Genomic DNA, 22937 nt, shown 5'->3' on the forward strand with positions numbered 1-22937 from the left:
CCCCAAAGCGGTAGTGGCTGAGTACTACCGCCCAAAACATTACTCAATTAGGTAGTCTCATAATATCAATGTTTCCCAGCCTCCCCAAGCCTCCCCCTGCTCCCTCCTGTGTAGTAGGCTCATATAAATCATGTATATTAGCCATTATATACCTAATAGAACATACTTGACCGCTTTTATTTGCTACCAGCTACCATTAGGCAATTAGTTCTATTAAAACAATATAATTAGCATTTTTAATGATTTTATGTATCATCATACACTGTACATGGGACTATATACTTATATTTATGCTATACACACTCTAGATGACATTTTAACACAGTCTCATAGCTCCAGGAGGCCGATAGTTTGATTTCATAGGGATAGAGGACATATGAGAAGATCGGTGTTCTGGAGGGTTAATCAAACATATATTCGAGATCTGAGAGTTAGAACACATGCAATGCACATATAGGCAACCATTTATACACTCCTGAGCAATCAGACACTAAGCTAAGAGTTGTGGAAGGAATGTAGAGGTGGGACATGCATGGGAAAGTATACAAAACATATGAAAAAGACATAAAAACATATCATAGCGTGCTACACAATGCCCCCCATGATCTAAAATATGTGTAGAATGATAGGGGGATATCAGAAATACTATTTTCAATGTTCTTGAAGTGTTACAGGCTACAAGTATATATGTTGATTTGAGCTTTCTTGTCATAGTGCACACTATTCCCTACAGAAGCCTATACCAAATCTTGAGTTTTTAGTATCTAGGCATACAAGTGACCTTGTATCACAATTGAAACATCGAAAATAGTATTTCTGACATCCCCCTATCATACTACACACATTTTAGATCATGGGGGGCATTGTGTAGCACGCTATGATATGTTTTTATGTCTTTTTCATATGTTTTGTATACTTTCCCATGCATGTCCCACCTCTACATTCCTTCCACAACTCTTAGCTTAGTGTCTGATTGCTCAGGAGTGTATAAATGGTTGCCTATATGTGCATTGCATGTGTTCTAACTCTCAGATCTCGAATATATGTTTGATTAACCCTCCAGAACACCGATCTTCTCATATGTCCCCTATCCCTATGAAATCAAACTATCGGCCTCCTGGAGCTATGAGACTGTGTTAAAATGTCATCTAGAGTGTGTATAGCATAAATATAAGTATATAGTCCCATGTACAGTGTATGATGATACATAAAATCATTAAAAATGCTAATTATATTGTTTTAATAGAACTAATTGCCTAATGGTAGCTGGTAGCAAATAAAAGTGGTCAAGTATGTTCTATTAGGTATATAATGGCTAATATACATGAATTATATGAGCCTACTACACAGGAGGGAGCAGGGGGAGGCTTGGGGAGGCTGGGAAACATTGATATTATGAGACTACCTAATTGAGTAATGTTTTGGGCGGTAGTACTCAGCCACTACCGCTTTGGGGCGATCCTGAAAAGAAAAAAGAGAACTCACGTGGTTTCCCAATTGGGTAATCCTTGTAAAACACGGACGGTTCAGTTCTGGTCACACACGGTTCATTCAGTCCTTGTAATTCCATCAGCGGTTATCCCTGTCGCTGTACGACGACGCTGTCATACTTGTGAGGTTAGTGAGGTCAGCAATGCGGCAGTGAGAGTCCTCTCGGGAGCTGCCGGGCCTTTCTGGTTCCGGGCGGTTTTGCTGATGAATTTGACACTACGTCAGGAAGCTTTATTCATCCTGCTCAGCCCAGGATTCAAGGGTGGGTTTTGTCGTGATTTATAAAAACGCATGCCAGCCCTCCGAATCTGAGTACGGTACGTGTTCACTGATACTTGACAAGAACATATCTATATGCACCCTTGGATGAGCAGCCCAACTCATCCAACCAAACCTGGCCCGAGCTATGAATCCCACAAGCTACCGGGGCCCATCACATCAGCCCTTCTCCCATCGTCGACTAGCGTAGCCGACGTCCGAGGTCAACAACACGCGCATCACCTACTGCTCCAACACACCTGTGCTGCCTCGGTGTTCACATCAAGCACTGCTATCTTTCAGGGAGCAAACGGACATGCAGAATCTGTCCAGCACCACGAGATCACTCCTGTTCCAGAGTGGGACGGATACCCTGAGATGCTCTTGCACTTCCAAACGACTTAAAGATCCATCATCTGAAAGAGCTTGAGCGCCCGCACCTTTACAGAGATTTATATCACCTCTTTTCGGGCATGCAGGGAGGGAAGACGGAAATTCTGTCATTTCTGTCATAATCTGATCATACATTATAGCTTATCTGTGTATCAACGATCTTATAACTCAAAGTTGTTTGTCGTGTACTTGAATTTTGTGCTGTATTGCACAAAAAATTGAACGGTTGAGACATCTACAGAGAACTTGATCTCGGTGCAAGTGTAGATTTGAGTGTCCAGGGAAATAGACGCCGTTTGTAACTGTTATGACGCGAGTCATAGGAGCCCTTGCTTCGTGTTCATTCGCTGTTGTACCTCGCTGCGATCTCGTTCCGTGTCACTCCCCACTACTTGCACGACCACTTCCGCTCTCAGGACGCACACCAATCTCTCCAGATGGCACCCAAAATCGACCCTCAGAACCTCAGAGAGACATTTGGGCGCTTTTGAGTTCTGATCGTAGGAAGAGCGAACGCAGGCAAAACTACCATTCTTCAGAAGGTCTGCAACACCACGGAGAAGCCAGAGATTTACGATGCCAAAGGACACAAGGTGCGGTATGTTCTATAGCATGCATGCATTGAGCGCTGATCACTTGTGAGTAGATCGATGCTGCCGTCATAGAAGGCTCGAGATCAGTGTGTGCACTATTTGCCCTATGAGCATGCATGCGCTGATAGATGCTAAAGCGTGGGAATCATAAGATCACAAATGAGATGGTGTTCAAAAGCAATCCCGGTTTTGTCTTTCACGACTCGTGTGATTTCGAAGTGGGCTCTGTAGAAGAATTTGAGGAGATGAAGAAATTTATCTCAAAATGTGCAAATGCGACGAAATTGGAGGAGCGACTGCATACTATTTGGTAAATGACCCCTCCTGCATTCCGTGCTCGTTCATCGCTGTCAAACAGGTATTGTATTCCAATGGACGAGCATTGTCGAACATTCCAGCGGTCGGAGGAGAAGTTCTTCTCCGAGTGCAATACTGGGAATGGTGAGCTTGTGACTCCAGTGTCCCTCGTCGTGCTCGGACTACATCACAATTCTTCAGTGCCCATAATTGCAGTATTCACAAAATTTGAAGCTCTCTGTCCAGTGGCATTTGGAGAACTGGAGGAGGAGCTCGTCGGGCTATCAAGCGAAGAGTGCCTGAAGAGGATCGCCCAGCACGTCGAAGAATTGTTCAAGAATACACAGGTCTTGGATCGGTTATGTGACACTAATAACCTTGCCCACCCTAAGGGCTATGTACGCTTGGAGAGTGAGTGGTTCTGATCGATTTATCTAGTGAAAGTCAAAATGAGTCACCAACCCAGATATGAACCAGCCAAACACAAACTGTGACACATTGGTAGAATGCACTACTTTTGCATTGGATGACGAAGAATTACAGTTGTGCCTCGTCTCAACACAACAGTCAAACCTGGAACTTTGTATCAAGTGTGCTGTTGGGTGAGTTACAAAGTTGCAAGTCCACCTGCATGTCTTTCAACATCATCAGGTTACTTGTTGATCGTGCACATCAGCAATTGTTACCACTTCCAACAGATCATGAAGCATACCAGTTGGACCTTGCTAAGTGGTTTTTGCATCTTTATGTAAGATTACTATTGGTTCAAAATCATGGTGGCTTTTTGATGGTGCTAATCAATGGTGAATATGAAACTATCAAGACAGTAAACATACTGATATCATATCTTTGATTGTAGTTGTCTTATGATGATAGGTTGTAAGTGCCTTGATGGTTTTGGCTCCTCATCCCATGCTGATGATCCCGATCCCTTGCTGCTCCTGGCCTGTTAACAGCGAGTAAGTGCCCTGATGGTTTCTGCTCCTCATCCCATGCTGATGATCCCGATCCCTTGCTGCTCCTGGCCTCTTGACAGCTTGTAAGTGCCTTGATGGTTTCTGCTCCTCATCCCATGCTGATGATCCTGATCACTTGCTGCTCCTGGCCTGTTGACAGCAAGTAAGTGCCTTGATGGTTTCTGCTCCTCATCCTATGCTGATGATCCTGATCCCTTGCTGCTCCTGGCCTCTTGACAGCTTGTAAGTGTCTTGATGGTTTCTGCTCCTCATCCCATGCTGATGATCCTGATCCCTTGCTGCTCCTGGCCTCTTGACAGCTTGTAAGTGCCTTGATGGTTTCTGCTCCTCATCCCATGCTGATGATCCCGATCCCTTGCTGCTCCTGGCCTGTTGACAGCAAGTAAGTGCCTTGATGATTTCTGCTCCTCATCCCATGCTGATGATCCTGATCCCTTGCTGCTCCTGGCCTCTTGACAGGCAGTAAGTGCCTTGATGGTTTCTGCTCTTCGTCCCATGCTGATGACCCTGATCCATTGCTGCTCCTGGCCTGTTGACAGCTTGTAAGTGCCTTGATGGTTTCTGCTCCTCGTCCCATGCTGATGATCCTGATCCCTTGCTGCTCCTGGCCTGTTGACAGCAAGTAAGTGCCTTGATGGTTTCTGCTCCTCATCCCATGCTGATGATCCCAATCCCTTGCTGCTCCTGCTCTGTTGACAGGCAGTAAGTGCCTTAATTCTGGAACCCACACTGACTGTCCTGATATTTTGTCACTGCCCATTCTTTGATAGATGGTAGGTGTCTTTAATCATCATGTCTTGTGTTGATACATGACACTGAAGATCATGATCTTCAATGACTGTAATAGCCTGATGTAAGTGTCCTCAGACATTCTGACCCCTCATCACTCACATGATGCATAGTTTGTCGAGTATCCTTTTGTTATAACTTGTTTTCCATGTTCACTCATCTTGCTCATGTGCTGTACAGAATGTGAGTGCTGTGTCAAAGCTCATTGATTGTTCATTTTTCTGATTGACTCTTTCTTTCTAGGATGTCAGTCCTTTTTCAATCGCTACAGATTCTAGTCATGTAATTTCTATTCTTCTACTCATTATGTGTTCACAGGGTGTATGTTATTCCCTTCTTGTTATGCACCATTGGTACACTGACACACTCAATTTCGTTGATTTTATACAGCTTGTATGTCCAATCCACTAGCATTGGCTGTGCCACATACTGATAATCATCTCGTTTTTACTCCCGGATAGTTTGTAAGTCATTTGGACAGTGTCATTACCTCGTGATTGATCAATTATAATTGTTGAACAAACAGAATGTAAGTCTCGGCATTGATAATTCCAAGAACGCCACCTCATATTTCCGATATTACTGTATAACAGACGGCAAGTGTTCGGTTTGAAATGGTTCTGATGCTAATGCTATCTCAATGACTAGACTGCCACCTGGAGAGGAGAGTTTTCGCCGATTCTTCAGCCTTTGGTAAGTTTGTTTCTCCACAATGATCCTTACCGTTGTTGAGAGTGCTCAATAGGCTGGCGATGGAACATGGTTCACCACTGCGAACGGAATCATTCGGATTGGCATTGGTTAGTTTCTGACCGCATGGCCAGCTACACTTTAATAACGCATAGCAGCTACCATTTTGGTCCTCGAATATTCCGCCTTCCTCCGGCATGACTGGGACGATAAACTGGGGTTCATGAAGTCTGCCGTGGACTACTACGTGAAATCTCCTATGGCTATCGCTGTGGAGAAAGTCGCGAGGCAAATTACTGATCGAGGCTATAAGAAAGAGGAACTGAAGACGGAGATTCTCGAATTCATCCTTGAAAATCGCATGTGTACGTCTCTCGCCTTGATTTGAACCCGGAACTCGAAGCTTACTAGCAGCGCAGCGAAGGAGCTGCTCACAAAGAAGTAGACGGCGCTCGGGCCAAGTGTCCTGCTTTTGATGCTTCTCCCATGCTATGCATTCATGTTGTATACGATACCGAGCACGCCAGCTTCAACTGCTGAGTGCTGTTGCCTGCTTTCAAAGTTTCAATGCTCCTTCCCATACTGCTATGTACTATACCGAGCACTCCAGCTTCAACTGCTGAGCGCTGCAGATTGTGTGGGGTTTCAACACCCTTTTTTCAGATATCATTCTATCGCGTTTTGTTTTGCACAATGTAGACTCGCGCTCGTCAAGTTATCACAGTTCATTATTACTTCTAGGAGCAAGTAGACCGCGAGCTTGAGGATATAACTTCAGTATTCTTCAACGGACCAGTATGACGACTGACATTACTGACAATGCTCATCAGAACAACACGCCCGGGCTGCGTGGGGGAATCAAGTCATGCACATGAAGGTCTGGGGGACACGCTGAACTTCGAACAGATAGACCATGCAACAGGCGATCACAGGATTTTATTATAGTCGCACAGTTGAATATAATTTCACTGGATCGACAAGAAGAAACGAACAATGAGATATTGGACAGCAGGCCAAAACAACAGGAAGTGAAGAGGAAGTATCGTGATTCGAGAAGTATATGTATGACGAAGTCACGACATAAGTAGCGCCTAAACAAGTTGATAGCCCGAGATGAGGGGGCAATAGAGGTGAGATGAGCATGTCGATGATTGTGCTCATGACGAGGGTCGCACCATAAATATACTAGCTGCGTTCAGCTCCAATCCATTCTTGCGCGCATCATGGAGGGTGAGGTCGACCCCGGGAAGGTGTGATAATCTGTGTTCAGGCTTGAGCCACCGTGCCAGGACAGAACAGACGGTGATATTCTCAGTGGAAGACCATACAAATGAACATTTCTTTTCCAATATGATGGCAGGCAGGGTAGGTGCCTTGGCGGGTGGAGTTGTATCGCAAATATGGTCGGCCTTCGGTATGTCGATTAGCGATACTCGGTAGAACACAAACCTTGATGGCGCAGTCACTGCTCCAGTGGTGAAGTATGACAGACATTCGTGAGTAACTTTGTGGACCAACATAGTCCAATCAGCAGTGCGAGAACGGTGACAGCCAAAGATGGACTTACAAACAGTTGTGGCTTTGCTAAACGCTGTGTAGAACGTGCGGAGTGTACCAAGGGATAGTGATCGGAAGCCCTCGGAACCTGCACCTGAGCGTGAGTGGGCATTTTTCCCACACCCCTCTTGTTGTTCATTTCGTTACGAGTACAGTTCCTCATCTTTCGATGCAGGTCACGACTTATCCGTCCTTATTGGCGGCGGCGTTGTCGTCGTCCGCGACTACAACGTCTGCGACCCCATCGTCCGTCATCCCATCGTCCGCGACCCCCAACGTCCATGATCCCAACGTCCACGATCCCAATGCAGTCGACTAGCGCCACGCCGCACTATGCCCCATATTATGCGCCCCCGTCTCATCAGCAGTACCACCCCACAAATATCTATGGCTCAGGAGCTTGGTCCTACCATACCAGATATGAAATCCCAACACATCAACCAGTGCCGCAGGTGCCCCATGGATACGCCGCTTTCTATTCGCATCCTGCATATGCGCAGCCCGTCAGTAATACCAATAACAATAACGCACATCAGACTCAGGCTCCGAATGGTACTCAGCTGCGATGGCAACAGCCATATACCGGAGGGACGCATGAGAACGTAGAGAGTTTGGGGTCAATGAATTAGAAACCAAGAACTTCTGCAGTGTATACTTATTTTTTCATTCAGAGCTGTCGTGGGACCATTTGCTTCGGCTTTTTTTAGCTACTCGTACGCTATTAATGATATTATCGATGTTATTATTTTGCTACATCGTTTTCTCCTTCGCGCGAAGTGTTGAAGAATGACAAGGACCCCAACATACCCCTTTGCTGAGAGTATTTATGCATCTACTCCTGGCGGTCAGTCCCCGACTTCGATTGGTATAATATTGTAACTATTGAAGCATGTATTTCTTGACCGAAATAAACAGCTGTAATAGTGCCAACACTCTGTCATTGACATCCTGATCGTCAGTCCAGCTCAAACGTAAGCTTCATCCATGCATCCATTGAGTTTTGAGTGGACATATCATGTCATAACGTATAAGCTACCGCAAGAGACTAGTATTGCACAAGTAACAGTGAAATTTGTCGAGACTCCAAGAGCAACCATATTGACCAAGTCAGCGAAGAACTACTCATTTCGCCATCAGCCACATCATGAATGCGAAAGTAGAAACATGACACACTGTCCCTCAGGCCGCCAGCTCATCGGGCTAGGAAGGATTGCAGAACTTTACTTTGGCAGGCTATGAGTATTGCGAGGCGCAAGGGGTGAGTAATGAGTAATGAATCCAGGATACAAAGCAAATTACTCATACTCACACTCCTCAAATTACAATTGTGCTTGCAGCAATCACTGTCCCTGTAGCAAACCGCGCCTGGGTTGCTGCATGCATTGACAGACATAGATGCTGTCAAAGTAGCAATGATGATGGGGAAGGAGAACCGCATTATTTGTGAGATTTGTGAATAAGAATCTTTATGAGGTGGGGGGACGTTGAAGATGGCTTGCTTTTATACCCTGAAAATCGTGTTGTGGGCAGGACTCGGAGGTTCTGTCAATTGTTTGGCAGAATGGTTGTACCTGGTAGAACCACACGGCGATAATATAGGTAGAACCCAGTAGAACTTGGGGGTCGGCGGATGAACAATCCAGAATATGCAAACCATAAAAATAAACGCAGCCTGAGATGCACATTGTAGGCAAGGCGGAGAACACCGTCCGACGGAACCTATTCCGCTCGTTAATCACCGTTGGAAATACTTGCTGAAGGCGAAGGCGATATCAGGCTCGTCTGTGGCATCTGCGAAGTCCTGCCTATGGATAGAGTCACCTATGTGGATGACATCTTAGGAGACGGAGTCGTCCATGGAGCCAGTACCATACTGGATGAATCGAAGAAGCACGACTCGGAGCTGTGAACCCTGAGTGAATCCCGAGTGTATGGCGGAAAAAAAAATCTTACCGAGGATAATTTTGAATGTTGCAGTGGGATGCCGACCTCGATATCAGTATGATATCGAGTGTTCTTGGAGTCTGAGAAATGTGAATCCGAAAGCAAGGGAGGAGAACAATACATACTGGTGAGTAGCATGGACAATATTGGAGTCGTCGCGGAAATCTGAGTCACCCAATAAAAGCATGGAATCTCTAGAAACTCTTGTTAGATGTTCAATATTCAGCATCAGCCGTTTTCCCGACGATTGTCACTCTCGCTAGTGAATATTCCCCACTAACTTCAGCCATTCCATATCACTCCTAACCTTAGTGAGGTTTCTCGCACCCATTTGAATCTTCGATGCGCATACCGCCCATTTCGCGGTAAACAAGCCGTAATCCACATATTCATCAGACTCCTCTATAACTTCGAGTAGATGTTCATGGAAGTAGATCACCGGCTCAATAGTCTATCGAAGTAAGCAGGTGAAGAATCCACGCAAGATTCGGACTTACCACAACCATGCCCTCTGCGAGGGGCAACCGGAGCCGCAAGTACGTGTAAAATTGGGGTGTTCGACGTTGTCTTGTGGAATAGTCGTGTTGTTGACTGGTTTACTTGCACTCGAGACATCGTGTACGTCCATCCCGAGCGAATTCCCGACTCCGTGAGGAAAAAGGTCGAGCTGATTCCACATAGGGAAAGGCACGGGTACGGGTAACACCGCGGTTCTTTGCTGACGGGTTTGGCGGGTACGGGTAGTACGGTGTTGGATATTCATACCCGCGACCATACCGCGACCCTTTACCGCGGGTTGGCGGTGTTTGACAGGTATGACTTACCAAATCGGGAACCTTGACAGCCACTGAACGCCTGTACTATAATTCTCCGTGTCGGCTTACTCTGAGTGCTTGAGGATCACAACCCAATGCTATATTGATTTCTGTCATGTCTTTCGTGCCCCTGTGAATCATTTACCACAAAGGCTGCTTGTGTCATTTTTTCCCGTGTGGTGCACGGAAGTGTAAGACAGCAGGACCCCGGCTGCTTCCTATACTGTATGTCCACCGGTAGCGCCTCATACGTCCTCGAAATCACCCATCCTATGGTCCTAAATGTTGCACCTCGGAAGCCTGTAGCACATACCCTATGTCCGTTGGTAGCGCCCCGAGAGGCCGTGGATCCGACGACAAAGCTCAAACAGGTGTCCAGTTTCCCTAAACAGGCACTGGTTGACTACCAACTGACGAAGGGATTCACCATGTAGCTATGTTTACTGACATATGGTATACTTATGCGGAACATTTGGTAGCACTAGTTGTGGTAGTAGAACCAGAATCGAACTGTTTTTTGTATCATCCAACCCCCCACCCTTGTGAAGTCTGTGCTATGACCTGGCAAAACATCCTAGACGAGCTGAAAAAAGCTGCTCTGACAGTCAGCAATCAAGGACCAGCATCTGAGAGTATCCTCGGAGTTAAGCACCTGACACTCCAGCATTCCGCAGACCACTGGGAGGAGCTTCATGCTCCCGTTCATGCCATCTTCGGTTGGGGGCAAGAAGGAGGTCTACTATCTTCGAAATCGAGTCAGGCAGACTTTCTCCTTATACACGACTTTCTGAATACCTTTGCCCATGTTGAGCAAGATGTCGGGGAAGGATCCTGTCTGTCTGCAATGGTTCCTCGAATGCATACAGCACTTGAGCTCTGGTGAGTTATTTTGTTCAGCTCTGGTGAGGGGTCATCACTCACTGGGCAATCGCAGTCAAAAGGCTCCCCAATCACCTGTGCACGGAAACCAGTCAGAGCCACTGCACCTGCACACAAATCCATCTTGTACCACTGGCACACCATCACCTGCAAGGCCTGACACCCAGCAAAAGGAATATATCGAGATCTCAGAGGGCTCAGATAAGGAAGACGAAGAAAGTACTGACGGGTCAGAGGGCCATGACACTGATGATGAATGGTAGGTGTCAAATCAATAAGTCAAATATTAATAAACTGAAGTCAAAAAGGACACACCAGACTCGAGTTCAGGCAGCTGTAGGCTCAAGAGTCACTAAACAGACAACCACAGAGCAACGGGTCCAGAGGCTAAACGAGGCAAAGAATCTAGGGCTTATAATCGAGTTTGGGCCAACTTTTGTCAAGTGTCGATGTGGAGTCAGTATAAAGCTAGATTCTGGAGACCATCGGACTCTTCAGAAGCTTGAGAGCGGAAAAAATCGCAACAAACTTCCCCAACAATGCCAATATGACCTTAGCAAATACGACCGCCACCTTCAGTGATGTCCTTGGGCAACTGGATCCAGATCAAAGTCCAAAACTAAAAAAGAGTACATTCCCATAAGTTTGTGTCGGAAATAATCACATTCCTTTCGCTCACCACAATCCAATATAGATGAAATCAATCACTTCATTCTTCACATCATCGGTCAAAAAATCATCAGAGACAATCAAGCAGAAGTCTCCGCAAAGCATTCCTCCACTCACTGTAGCGCAGGCTGATGGGGCCAACATTGATATGAGTGTGGCATGTCTGGGACGAGCTGATGGTACATATGCACTCCTTGCTAAGAATGCAGTTGCCGGAGACATGGGAGGGGTTGGCAGCATCACCAGTCACATTGAGATGGTGAAGGGTCTCTTTCCATACAAGTATGGAGTGTCAGCACAGGAAGGAACGACTGGTGACATATCTGCCTCACCATCTCAAAGAAACATGCATACCAGCATCACGAAATTTAGTCAGGAGGAGCTTGCAATCCTTGGACAGGAACTGTTGAGCCGTCGGCGTTGGTTCATAGAAAATGGCTGTGATGCTGGTTCACGTATCATACATTCTGCGACTTGTACACACCGCTTTGTCCCTGATTCAGATGGGAAAGTGATGTGTGAGCAATGCTGTGCACTGGACAAAGACAAGAGCCTACAGCGGCAGCTTCAACGTGTAAGTGGTCATCATCACAGCAGTATGTTTCAGCTGATGCAATGGAAATAATAGGCTTCAAAACGAGACAAAGCTGATGCACAGCTTTCAGAGACAGATCGGAATAAGGTCGAAAAGTGGCGAGTCACAAACACATCACTGATACTTGTTCAAATTCGCTCCACCCAGCTGAAGGAATACTTGAAGGACCCACGGGTACATCGAGCGTATCAGTTGCTTGAGAATGATGATTATGGTTGATCTCAGTGTTGGCAATCACTGCTTGACACATCAAACACTTGTAGCGCTACGCAAGGAGCCCAACAGTGGCATGGTAAAGAAGGATGTTGAGAACATGGACAAGCAGGATGACGGGGCGGCCATTAGATTGTTCCATTCTAATGCATTACAAGCATGTTTGACGGGTGATGGTCAGTCGATACAGAAGCCCTATCATCTTGCATTTGCGGTGCATTTCATCTGCGGTAAGATTCTGTTTTTTTTTCATGTCCGAAGTATCTCTAAAGTTGACACATGGTGTTATGACCAACGTCCCTTAACCTAACTAGTAGGTGTCTGGAGTTTGGATCACACCACAGGACTCGTCTGAAGAGGATAAAGCAAGGATAGATTTGAGAGGGAACGTCTAGGTCTACGATAACGTAAGAATGAAGAGGTTAAGTCTAAGGAGTACTACTGACTACGACCTAAACTATATACTACTCTCTAAGTGGAGATATCTGAGTATGAAAGGTTGTGATATATCTATATACGGTCATAACATTGCACCTAGGGTATAGGGCGTCTTATCAACCAATCAACTACAAGGGAATGCAAAGGGTTCATAGGGGTATCGGTGATTAAGCAGGGTTCTCAGGGTACTGCTTCTATTCAGGGTAGACGGAGATGAAGAAGGGTGAGAGAGTTCTGTGACAAGAAGTCTCAAGCGGTGATTAAAGGATCTCGATAAGAGATGGGATCTGGAGATGTATCGAGTACGATCGGATCTAGGGTTCTCCAGGGTCTTCGGTAATGAGCATGCTTCTCTATGAGCGGTGCTTCTGTGATAGGGGTTCAGGGGTGTAGCTGTGACTGTACAACAGGTTCTTATGTAAGGAGTTCGGTGAATGACAGAGGTAACTCTTAACATGTCATGTGTGGGAAGTGAAGGTCTGCGATATGAAGGGATGATTCTTCGAGAGATGACTCGTAAGGGACTCTCGGTTATGGTTCGATCATAGAGGCATGTAGTGCTTATGATGTAACCTGTTGCCTAATCGTAGGACTTCTAAGGATGTTATGACTTCGGATGTTTAGGGTTACAGATATAGATGGATGACGTCGATGTAGTATAGATGTGATGTAAGATAGTGATTGTTAATTGGTTATCCATCTTATCTTATCAGGGATCTATCTAATCTAATCTTATCGGATAAGGTGACTTAGGGTTTGATAATCGAAATTTAGATGCAGTTGGTAACATTCATGACACATGGGTACTAGGTGAACTTTTCGATGCATACTTCAAGTGTGACCTTTCACATGCTGAACGAGTACGTGCAGCAATGCAAGCAAAATTCTTCCTTCAACTCTGGCACAATCATATTATCGACAAAAGCAAACACCCAGTCTATGGCCATTTCTTTCCTCTACATCGCAGCTTTATCTCCTCCCAAAATTTCAAGTCACTCGACTCATGTTGCGATGTGCTCATAAAACTTGCACTTGTTTACCGTGAGTACTATCCCACTGTCCCCTTCCTTCCCTGGCAGCATGGTTCATTGCCTTTAGAGAAAATCTTTGGCATTGCATGTGAATTTCTCACCAACTTCAGCTACGTCGAATTCCTTGGCATCCTGCGTCATATTGAGCAACGACAAGAGGTTCTCCTTCGGTTGGCACAATCAGGAGTCCACGAACGTAAGGAGAAATCGTCTGGTTATGTCTATGACACTACGCTGGAGAGGTTAAGTCATGAAGACCTCAAGAAGTTAACTGATATTCCATCTCGATTGCAAATGGAAGACATTGCAAATGTAGCTTGGGAGGATGTAGTGGCTATTTTCAACGATGTGAGTAGGGTACCAAGTGCACTGTAGCTAATACTAACCCATCTGGTAGGCACTTGGTGTCTCAAACATATCTCCACTACCACTAGTGTTCACAGCCAGTTGAACTGAGACTAAACGACTCAAGAAGGCTGGGAAGCGGAAAGCCAGATGCGAGGATGAGAGTGGCAGTGAGGATGGTGAGGATGACGACGATGATTTGGAGAATGCTGCACCACTCCGTCTAGCTGCTGTGCAAGCTGAAAGTGACGCTCGTGACTTATGTGACCCATCAATCCCAGATAGTGTTCAGTACGCAAAAGTCTTGCACCATATGTCTTGCATGTCTGCACTCACAGCTGACCTTGAGGATGCCGAAGAAGTCGAAGAGCAGATATCCTGGAAGCCACATGCTATTGTTCCAAGCATTGTCAACCTTCTTAACCCAGCACCTCCTTCAAACCAACCGAGCGAGCATGCCAATGTTACTCCCATCACAACTCTCAATCACACACTAGATGTCACTGCTGTGGTCCGCTTGCGCAAATCTCATGACCGAAACTTGGGTATTCTCTCCAAAAAATCATTCGAGCGGAAGGCCAAATACTCCCACTACGAGCCAAAAAACCTGGCCAGAGTCACAATGCAGCTCGACTTGGCTGCTGGCCTTGACATGTCGGATGGTAATGGTGTGTTTTTTGGCGTGATAGATTCAGAGACATTTTTGACTTATGAGTTTGCAGGTGTGGCTTGTCCGAATGAAATCCAACATGTCCTTCGGCATTCAATTCACACAAATGATGACCTGCAGCTCCTCATGCACAAACAACAGGGTGGCTACTCGCATGTTGAATGTTGAACGGCCACCAAGGCGAATCCCACCCGTGATGATGGCGCTGGAAGTTCTTCTGTTAGTATTGGGAACTGGGCAATTGCAAAGCAGCTAATTGCAGCTGTGCCACGCCTTGAAGATCATCGTATGTGTCGCACTTGATTGCTCCGAGTCACAATCACTAAACATGATTTTTCACTCTTCAGTTCCTGGAATCGCGACGCAAAATGTCAGTGACATATCACCGCTAGTAATCAGGTCGTACGTTGTCATGCAACGCTCACAGGGCCACTATATTGGCCAAGTGGTTTGTATATACAAGAAGAATGGTAGTGGTAAAGGCACTCGACATGAGAGTGTTCTCTTTGCCGGCACAAAAGATGTTCCCTCATTGACAAACTTAGGATTACAGGTTTTCATTCAGGTAAGTGGTGCATTTTTCCTGCTTGCTTGTATTGATTTAAATTCTCGAACTTCTAAGACGCACCCTGAAGAAAGTGAAAACTCATTTTGGCACTACAGCAAGTCCACAGGGCATTTATAGACACTTGCCAGTATCAAAGAACTTGTCTACAATCTCGGAACATCTGCGCTGAGCATCTCAGATGGCTGATATCACGCTCTGAAACCGTGGGCTTTTGAACGGCAAGTTTTTATTCCACAAAATGCTGTAAAACATATATTTATCTTTCTCTATAGATGGGAAACAGCTGGTATGGTGACAGTGCGCAAGATTATTGCATCGCAGTTCACCATACGGCCTCGCAAGAAGCAGAACTGTGGCCATACATAGCTAGAATCCAGTAGCACGCAATGTTTTGCGGAAAATTTCCTTTTTTGGTATGTTTTGGGAACCAAGTATGTCCGAAGTGCACCCCACAAGCCTCAAAAGTGGTGCGCCTCACAAGGAAAATTTTGAAAATTTGTGGACATACACTATAGGGAGCAGCCAGGGTCCTAAGACAGCTTTACCTACATCCTGGCCTGAAGCTCGAGTACTTCCGTGAGCAATCCTGGGAGAAAGAGTGGATCAATACTGCCGAGCAGCTTGTTCGTGAAGAGTTTACGAGAAATCTGGGCAAAACAACTGCCATACTTATCCAACGCTGCATCGGATGGCATTAGACTATCTCTCCATCCCAGGTATGCCACCCTCAAATCCTCTTTCAATTAATCAGTACTTATTATCTCACTCAGCGACATCAAGCAGTTGAATGTGTCTTCTCGCAGGGCCGGCAGCTCCTTCATTTTACTTGCAACTGGCTCACACCATCAACAATTGGTGCTTTTCTCTGCCTCGGAGCCTGGGGCAGAAGTGATCTTCTGGAGATGGATGACCTTCTAGCCTCTGTAAAGAGTCAAAAACAGAAGCGAAACGAAGTCGAGGCTGAGGAGGATGACGAGGAAAAGTAGTAGTATTTATTTGGTTGTCATTAATACACTCTTCTTGCTAATGCACCCGCGGTGTTCAGAGACACCGCGGTGTTGACGGGTCGGTGTGTACCTGCACCCATCACGGGTACGGTGTTGGCAGGTACAGGTACGGTGTCAGCTTTCCGACCCGCGGTGTTACCCGTGCAGAACCCTAATTCCACATGACTCGCTGAACCCACTGGCCACCTGGTAAGTGTAGTCCTTCGCAGAGATTTGAAACAATTAGACATTTCTCTCTGACAAAGACCTCCAAGGGGAAGGCAGACTCGGACAGGCATTTGCAGGAAACCGCAGAGAATTTGACCAGGCGAAGCTCACCACGGCTCATCAAAGAGACCGCACGAATCAACCGTAACTATTCAGTAGTCCTAGACAAGCCAAGCCTTAGCAGTCGTCTTTGTGGACTCACATCATGGTACTGTATTTGAAATTGTTTCTGAAAGAACTTGATAGTCTTATAGGCTATAGGCTACAAGAGCGCTCTTCTATCATGCCATGTCAGGCATTTTGCGGGTCTTCCTGGATTCTTCTACGCATGCATTGAGATATAATTGCTAACGCTCTTCCATTGGTGTAAATACCTCCTACCAGCTGCAGGTGACTTCTTTATGTTAGTACTCGAGGTTGCACACCAATCTTCAGAGTCAAGATCAATACTGGCCTTATAATCCACAATCCTAGTATTTCCTGTTGCATAACATTTTACTCACCCACCATACATTGATGTCTATGGCAGAGTCCAGTGTTCACAATGTGTTCATGGCAAACAATGACCTAGAAGAGCTGGGATGCAAACAGTCATCTAATCCCCCAACACATTTTTCAGAATCTGACCCTCCAGATGGCGGGTTTCGGGCATGGGTCACTGCTTTCGGGTGGTAAGTTGTTTCTCAAATTATACCCGCAAGCTGCATATCTCATATTCACAACGAGCTCAGTTTCCTTATGCAGTTTTGTGGCTTCGGGTTGGTTCTAGCTCTGTTTGTTCAAGGCATGTCATTGTCAGTTGACAGCAACATAACAGGTACATATCATATTTTGGAGTCTATCAAGGTACGCAGCAGTCGCATGATTTGTTGTATCCAAAGTTAATAAATGAATCTGGAAGATTTTTACACACAGATTTATTTAACTAACCAAACACCGTCTGCCATATCATAAGTGAATGTGCTTATTCTCCGCAGTTTGTAGTCTCAGTCAACGTCAGATGGATCGGTGCATTGACCTCATTCCTCACAGTCAATATCACCTTGATCTCAGGTCCACTGTATGACAGAGGGTGGTTGTAAGTTGCCATATGTTCATAGTCAGTTGTTTTCACTACTTTCCCATAGCTATCGATTGATGATGGTGGGGTCGTCGCTCCAATCGCTGTCTTTATTCACATTATCCCTTGCCAAACCTGGTCAGTTCTACTTGGTAAGCAGCTCTGGCGATCTCGCTGACGGGGCTACTTATATGCTGTGACCAGGTTTTTATGGTCCAGGGTGTTCTTGCTGGGATCGGGATGGGCCTGACGTACGCTCCAAGTGTAGCGCTCATCTCTCAGCACTTCTCCAAAAGACGTACATTGGTGATGTCTCTCGTCACGTCCGGTACACCACTTGGTGCCATTATTCATCCAATCATGATCGATCACCTTTTGAATGGCACTGTTGGCTTTGTGAAAGGCGTTCGCGCCAGTACAGGTTTTGTCAGTGCTCTGTTATTGATCGCCTGCTTATCCATGCGAACGAGAGCACTGCCGACACCATCCGCCAGGTATAGCGCAGTGGCAAGAAAATGCTCTCGTGAGGTTCTTCTCATCCTCATGACCGCTGGGTACGTTGTCTCTGACATGCACATAATTGACTTCAGAGTTGATTGTGCATAGGTCAATGCTTTGTCAGATTGGATTTTACTTCCCAATATTTTACTTACAACTGGATTCTGTCCAACATGGTATTAATGTCGACTTCTCCTTCTACTCTGTACGTCCGAGACTGTTCTCTTCGTCGAAGAATCTCAATTCGTTTAGCTTGTGATCACGAATGTTGCCTGTTTCATCGGACGCTCCACAGCAGGAATAATTGCAGCGTATACGGGCGTGTTAAACTTGATGATCGTATCCAATGTCGCATGCAGTGCGATCATCATGTCCATGATAGCTCTAAGTGACATAGCCAGTGTGATTGCGATTGGGATTACATATGGCTACTTTTCTGGCAGTCTGTATGTTTCACACCGTGGCTAGTGTAATTCCAGGACACTAACTATCCAAGTCACTGCGCTGTTAGTCCCGTTGATGACTGTGTTGACCCCCAACTTGTCTGAGCTAGGGTTAGCTTCTTTCACAGACATGCTGTTGTGGATAATGTTGACCCTCCTGTGCAGGGCGCGAATGGGCTTGTGTTTTGCTTTCATTGGTGTGTGTCATACATATCTCCTTTGGACCTCATGACGGAGTCCAAATGGTCAGCCATCGGTGGACTACTCGGTGGGTGGTTGCTTTTCGGTCTTGATTTGTCATTAAACTTAAACCAATGTTTTCAGGCGGACCAATATCAGGTGCTTTGCTTTCTTCTCATTATCAGTGGTTTATACCGTCACTCTTCAGTGGGGTGAGTAGCCTCAATTGTTGCTGCACTTCCCTGCACTGAAATGTTGTCTGCTGTAATAAGTTTATCTGTCTTATCGGATGTTCGATGTTTGTGGTGATGCGCTTGATAATACACCGCCGAGGAATAAACAGAAGTCATCCATACTAGGGGCGGTATATAACCTGGAGTCGGACGGGGGGAAGTATTATCTTACGATTGAGTGAAGATGTGTGCATGATATATGTATTGAAAGTGTGTGCAGGTACAGATCTTTTGGGACTACCGATCAATAAGTTGAGCACAACGATATGTTGAATCGACTCAGAAATGAAACCAATCATCAACAGTGGGCACTGATTTTGTCTGCGGGCGGGCTTTGGATGGGTGACGTGAGCATGGGCAGTCAATCAGAACATGACTAGAACGGATGGACTTGCAGAGGGCTGTGGTCAACACCCCCAGCTATGCGACCAATCTGGAACCAGGCAAGGGGACATTGATCGTCAGATCTGAAGTACTTGTTTCCCCCCCTCAGAGCGGATTCAAGAGGAACGATGATTCAAATATGCGAGGATGAGTCGATATGATGACACTAGTACATTGTGCAGCCGTTGAAAGGGACAGGTGGGCAAGGGTGACAGGGGCTTTCCAGTCCAAATTAGGGCAATATCCATGGTCCACGGCGACTTACCAGACTCGTCCTAATCAACGATCGACAGGTAGTGTTGCCGTCGAACCAAGGTGACCTCGAGGTAACTTCGGTTCGGTTCGAAATTGAGGCAGTTCGATACAACTCGATTCGTTTACGCCTCGTTTAGATAAGCATCGAATTAGGAACGAACTGCCAAATGAAATGCTAAATCTGGCCTGTGACTTGGTGATTCGTTAGAGTAGTACTCCAGCAACCTCACATCTCTAGCATTTCCTCAATGTACTCTGCCCCTCCGTTGTCCGTCCTCGAACCTTTTGGTGTAGAACATCATTATACGTATTTTCGTCGGACCGTAGTACTGCTGTAGCGCCGGAGGACAGGCGCCTGCAATGCTGCACAATACAAATGTTGAGCAATCCTCAAGCGTGGTTAATTCAGGCGACGAATGTATAGGTCGTCATATAAATTGGTGCGTCGTACTGTGAGTTTAGTATTATATTCCCAAAACATGAGTTTTCACCAGTGGAACAGTTCTGCAGCTTCTGCCATCCCTTCGGCATCTCAGCAACAGCATTATCACCCTCACCCAGGCTATACAAGTCTGGCATGGTCCGCCGCTCATGCGCGTCCACCATTTTACCCTCACACACCATGTGGGCTCCCGAACAACACTTCTGCATCTCCGCATCTCCCACATCCATTGCCTGTCGCAAATGCATTGGCAAACATGCATCACTTCGTGCAAGCCCCTTATTCACCAGCTGCAGCAAGCTTTGCAGGGTCAAATCCATTTGCCGACATCACTCCTACGGCTGTCAATAATATCGCTCCAACTACTACGAGAAAACGCAAAAACGCGGCTGCGACAGGACCGAAATCCCGCGCGAAGAAACACAAGAACGCACAGCATGCTAAGGCACTCGAAGAGGACCGAAAAGATGCCCTGCGTGAGCTTGAGCGTTATGAGCGTGAACCAGTCACGTTCAATGCAGGCGAGCGTGTGACTGATCTCGTTCGCTTCTGGGAGGTGAGCTCGACTTTTCCTTCACATAAGGAAGGCACTAAAGTCAATTTCAGCGCATGGAAAAAGTCTATCCACTACTTTCTGCGTTGCTATGGATGTCCTGCCAGCTCAGGCATCCTCTGTGCCGTGTGTACGTATATTTTCATCCAGCAAAGAAACCTGCCACACTCAGTCGAAGCAGACTCTCACCACGAGTAATGGAAGCACTCCAGATTCTCAAATTTTCTTACAGACAGGAGATATTATGTTTCACTAGTGATTCGATTGCAAAAGAGGATGACTACAAGATTTCGGGGCCTGTGACACGAAGGGCTGCAGAGGAATTGATAGTTACGGGGAAGTTCGATGAGCTTGCTGATCTATTACAAAATGTCGACGACGATAACGTAGAATGAAACATAGCCACTTCATATCTACTTCACTTTACAAACAATTCTCATTGGCTGGAGCTTCGAGCCGTATTCGTTACACTTCGGTTCGTTCCACCTCGGCCATCGAACCTGGAACGAACTCCCACCTCGTTTCGATTCGGTTCAATTCGCGGCAACACTATCGACAGGTGCCGGTGAAGACTCATCATATTGGTCACGATGCCCGTATACATTATGGTTTAGATGGGCATCTCCTACCGATGAGCTCTGCCCCTTTTATGCTACCGAACAATAACACTGCTTATGTCATGCGTTGATTGTATTCACGATGATGCGTTACACTGTCCGTAAAATTATCATTCGAGCGGATCCAGCCCGCAGAATAAGTCAGCAATATACACTCAATCGCACCATGGACTCAGTTCAAAGTCGACTCAGTATAAGCTGTCGTAGCAAATCCGACCCGCTGATTCGTGGTATCGAAGATGCTGTAGAAACGTTCACTAGGAGCACAAACACTTCGATTAGCTGTGCAATGGTCCGAAACAATAGGGACACTTACAGGAATGTGTATCCGTTGATAAAATCGAAGGTAGAGTCGCTTTTGCTGCCAATATCAGCGACGATGAGGTAGATGCTGTCACTGTCGCCGTGAATGACGCTATTCATGGAGCGAGGCCAGATTTGTGCGTTAGGAGTGAGTGTGAATGTGGTCCCTCCGATGGTAAATATGAGGGGTTTGAGGTTGCTGTACTGGTCCGAAGTGATCTTGAGCATCCCTGTGGTGTCATCCAAGGTAGCACCAGTGGCAGATTGGTAAGCTTTGAAGGCCTCTGGTAGGGGTTCAGCATGTATGCCTTGGTGCGTATCATGCGAGTTTACCTGATGCAATTAGAATGAGTACGGTGCCAGTGTCGACAATCCCTGGCACCGAAGACAAGAGGTTTGAATCGCCGTAATCAATGGACTGATCGATTCCCCAGTAAGTACTAGCAGGCGAGGAACTGGTGATGGGGGTATATGTGATGTCGCTTGTGATTAAGGAGCTATTCCAGCCGCCAAAAGTGAGCGTGCCAGTTGCATCGTATTCCGATGCAGGAACAAAATAGACACCAAGGATCTCAGAACTTGTGGATTCTTGGGTGAAGAGGTTGTGCGTGATAGTGGGAACAGTGTCCATGTTGGAGACCGTGCCCTTTGTCAGACCCACGGGACCAATGCCAAGGACGCCATCAACACCTTGAAAGCCCGCGGATTTGCTGGCCACCCCAATCGATTGTTGAGCAATGCTCAATGGGCCCAGCGTGACAGTGTCTAGGTACTCTTCCCCAGAGAAATTGCCGGTTCCATAGGAGACAGACTTGGAATGAAACATGAACATCAAATGATAGTACAAAGGAGTAGGTACATACGACCGTGTTTCCAGTCGCAGTACTGGTTTTGGTTTTGGTATAGCTTTGGTCTACCCCAATCCACGTATTACCACTTGCAGTATCAACAAGAAGTTGATCTGGTGTAGTGAACTCATGAGTCGCGGGTGGTGCGTCTTTACTAGAATGACGTACAATGCTTCACTGGATTACCGATACCAGCCTGTATGGTGTAGCCTATGGCTGGAACGTTGGTGATGGATGCATTCGCGTCGCGTTTGCCAATTGTTGCAGCCTGACGCAGCGCCCCAGCGCGCGCTCTGTCGGCTGCAGCGATGTTTGTTGCACCAGCTGCTTTGAATTTAGCGGCAAGACTAAGAGAGATTTTGTTGGCGTTGATGGGAGTCGAAAAAACTGGGGATCCGAAGACGAGCAAGAGGGACAGGACGACTTTCAGGCTAGTTGGCAACATGAATTCAACTCGATGAAGACGGATTATTTTGGGGGTTTACTTGATGATAGAAACTGTCAGCTACTTATTTCCGTATTATATGAAAGGGAACCAAAGACGGGGAACTCAACAAGCTCTTGGCGGTCGAGTGACGTGTTAGTGCTAGCATAATGGTTTAACTTCGGTTTAATGTCTGAAACACGCGGTGGACAGAAGGCGGACAGAAGTTACAAGTCAGTAACCACGTGACCGTGTCACATGCAATTCGGCG

At 46.3% G+C, this 22937-nt stretch overlaps 6 protein-coding genes across 6 annotated transcripts; 4 read left to right on the forward strand and 2 right to left on the reverse strand.

Moving 5' to 3' along the window:
- Nucleotides 1–2633: 2633 nt before the first annotated feature.
- On the forward strand, nucleotides 2634–3789 carry EDB91DRAFT_1289856 (GTP-binding protein; the record flags this gene model as incomplete). Its single annotated transcript, XM_041324831.1, has 6 exons — nucleotides 2634–2744; nucleotides 2864–3045; nucleotides 3094–3176; nucleotides 3234–3443; nucleotides 3499–3634; nucleotides 3731–3789. Coding segments are annotated over 6 exons (729 nt in total), but the record flags the coding sequence as incomplete, so codon positions are not given.
- Nucleotides 3790–9283: 5494 nt separating this feature from the next.
- On the reverse strand, nucleotides 9284–9807 carry EDB91DRAFT_470061 (uncharacterized protein). Its single transcript, XM_041327363.1, has 2 exons — nucleotides 9487–9807; nucleotides 9284–9440 (listed from the first exon to the last, which is right to left on the reverse strand). Coding segments are annotated over exons 1-2 (279 nt in total). The 5' UTR covers nucleotides 9765–9807; the 3' UTR covers nucleotides 9284–9439.
- A 553-nt stretch (nucleotides 9808–10360) lies between these two features.
- Nucleotides 10361–12166, forward strand: EDB91DRAFT_1054950 (uncharacterized protein; the record flags this gene model as incomplete). The annotated part of the gene is made up of 6 exons (XM_041313877.1): nucleotides 10361–10683; nucleotides 10739–10942; nucleotides 10992–11261; nucleotides 11312–11330; nucleotides 11378–11926; nucleotides 11981–12166. The coding sequence occupies 6 exons, from the start codon at nucleotides 10361–10363 to the stop codon at nucleotides 12164–12166; spliced, it is 1551 nt and encodes a 516-aa protein (XP_041176100.1).
- Nucleotide 12167: 1 nt separating this feature from the next.
- EDB91DRAFT_1035526 (uncharacterized protein) lies at nucleotides 12168–14605 on the forward strand (the record flags this gene model as incomplete). Its single annotated transcript, XM_041312799.1, has 3 exons — nucleotides 12168–12336; nucleotides 13460–13986; nucleotides 14138–14605. Coding segments are annotated over 3 exons (1164 nt in total), but the record flags the coding sequence as incomplete, so codon positions are not given.
- Nucleotides 14606–16942: 2337 nt separating this feature from the next.
- On the forward strand, nucleotides 16943–18858 carry EDB91DRAFT_1289893 (major facilitator superfamily domain-containing protein; the record flags this gene model as incomplete). The annotated part of the gene is made up of 12 exons (XM_041324832.1): nucleotides 16943–17097; nucleotides 17244–17272; nucleotides 17328–17364; nucleotides 17427–17504; nucleotides 17554–17638; nucleotides 17691–18040; nucleotides 18093–18189; nucleotides 18237–18426; nucleotides 18481–18538; nucleotides 18593–18624; nucleotides 18678–18695; nucleotides 18752–18858. 12 exons carry the CDS (start codon nucleotides 16943–16945, stop codon nucleotides 18856–18858), a joined length of 1236 nt encoding a protein of 411 aa, XP_041176102.1.
- Nucleotides 18859–21212: 2354 nt separating this feature from the next.
- On the reverse strand, nucleotides 21213–22687 carry EDB91DRAFT_1289899 (acid protease; the record flags this gene model as incomplete). Its single annotated transcript, XM_041324833.1, has 5 exons — nucleotides 21213–21348; nucleotides 21408–21678; nucleotides 21728–22205; nucleotides 22258–22355; nucleotides 22411–22687. The coding sequence occupies 5 exons, from the start codon at nucleotides 22685–22687 to the stop codon at nucleotides 21264–21266; spliced, it is 1209 nt and encodes a 402-aa protein (XP_041176103.1). The 3' UTR covers nucleotides 21213–21263.
- Nucleotides 22688–22937: the final 250 nt, after the last annotated feature.

Source organism: Suillus paluster (assembly GCF_016628075.1).
Source record: "Suillus paluster strain FC165 chromosome Unknown EDB91scaffold_34, whole genome shotgun sequence".
NCBI lineage: Eukaryota > Fungi > Basidiomycota > Agaricomycetes > Boletales > Suillaceae > Suillus > Suillus paluster.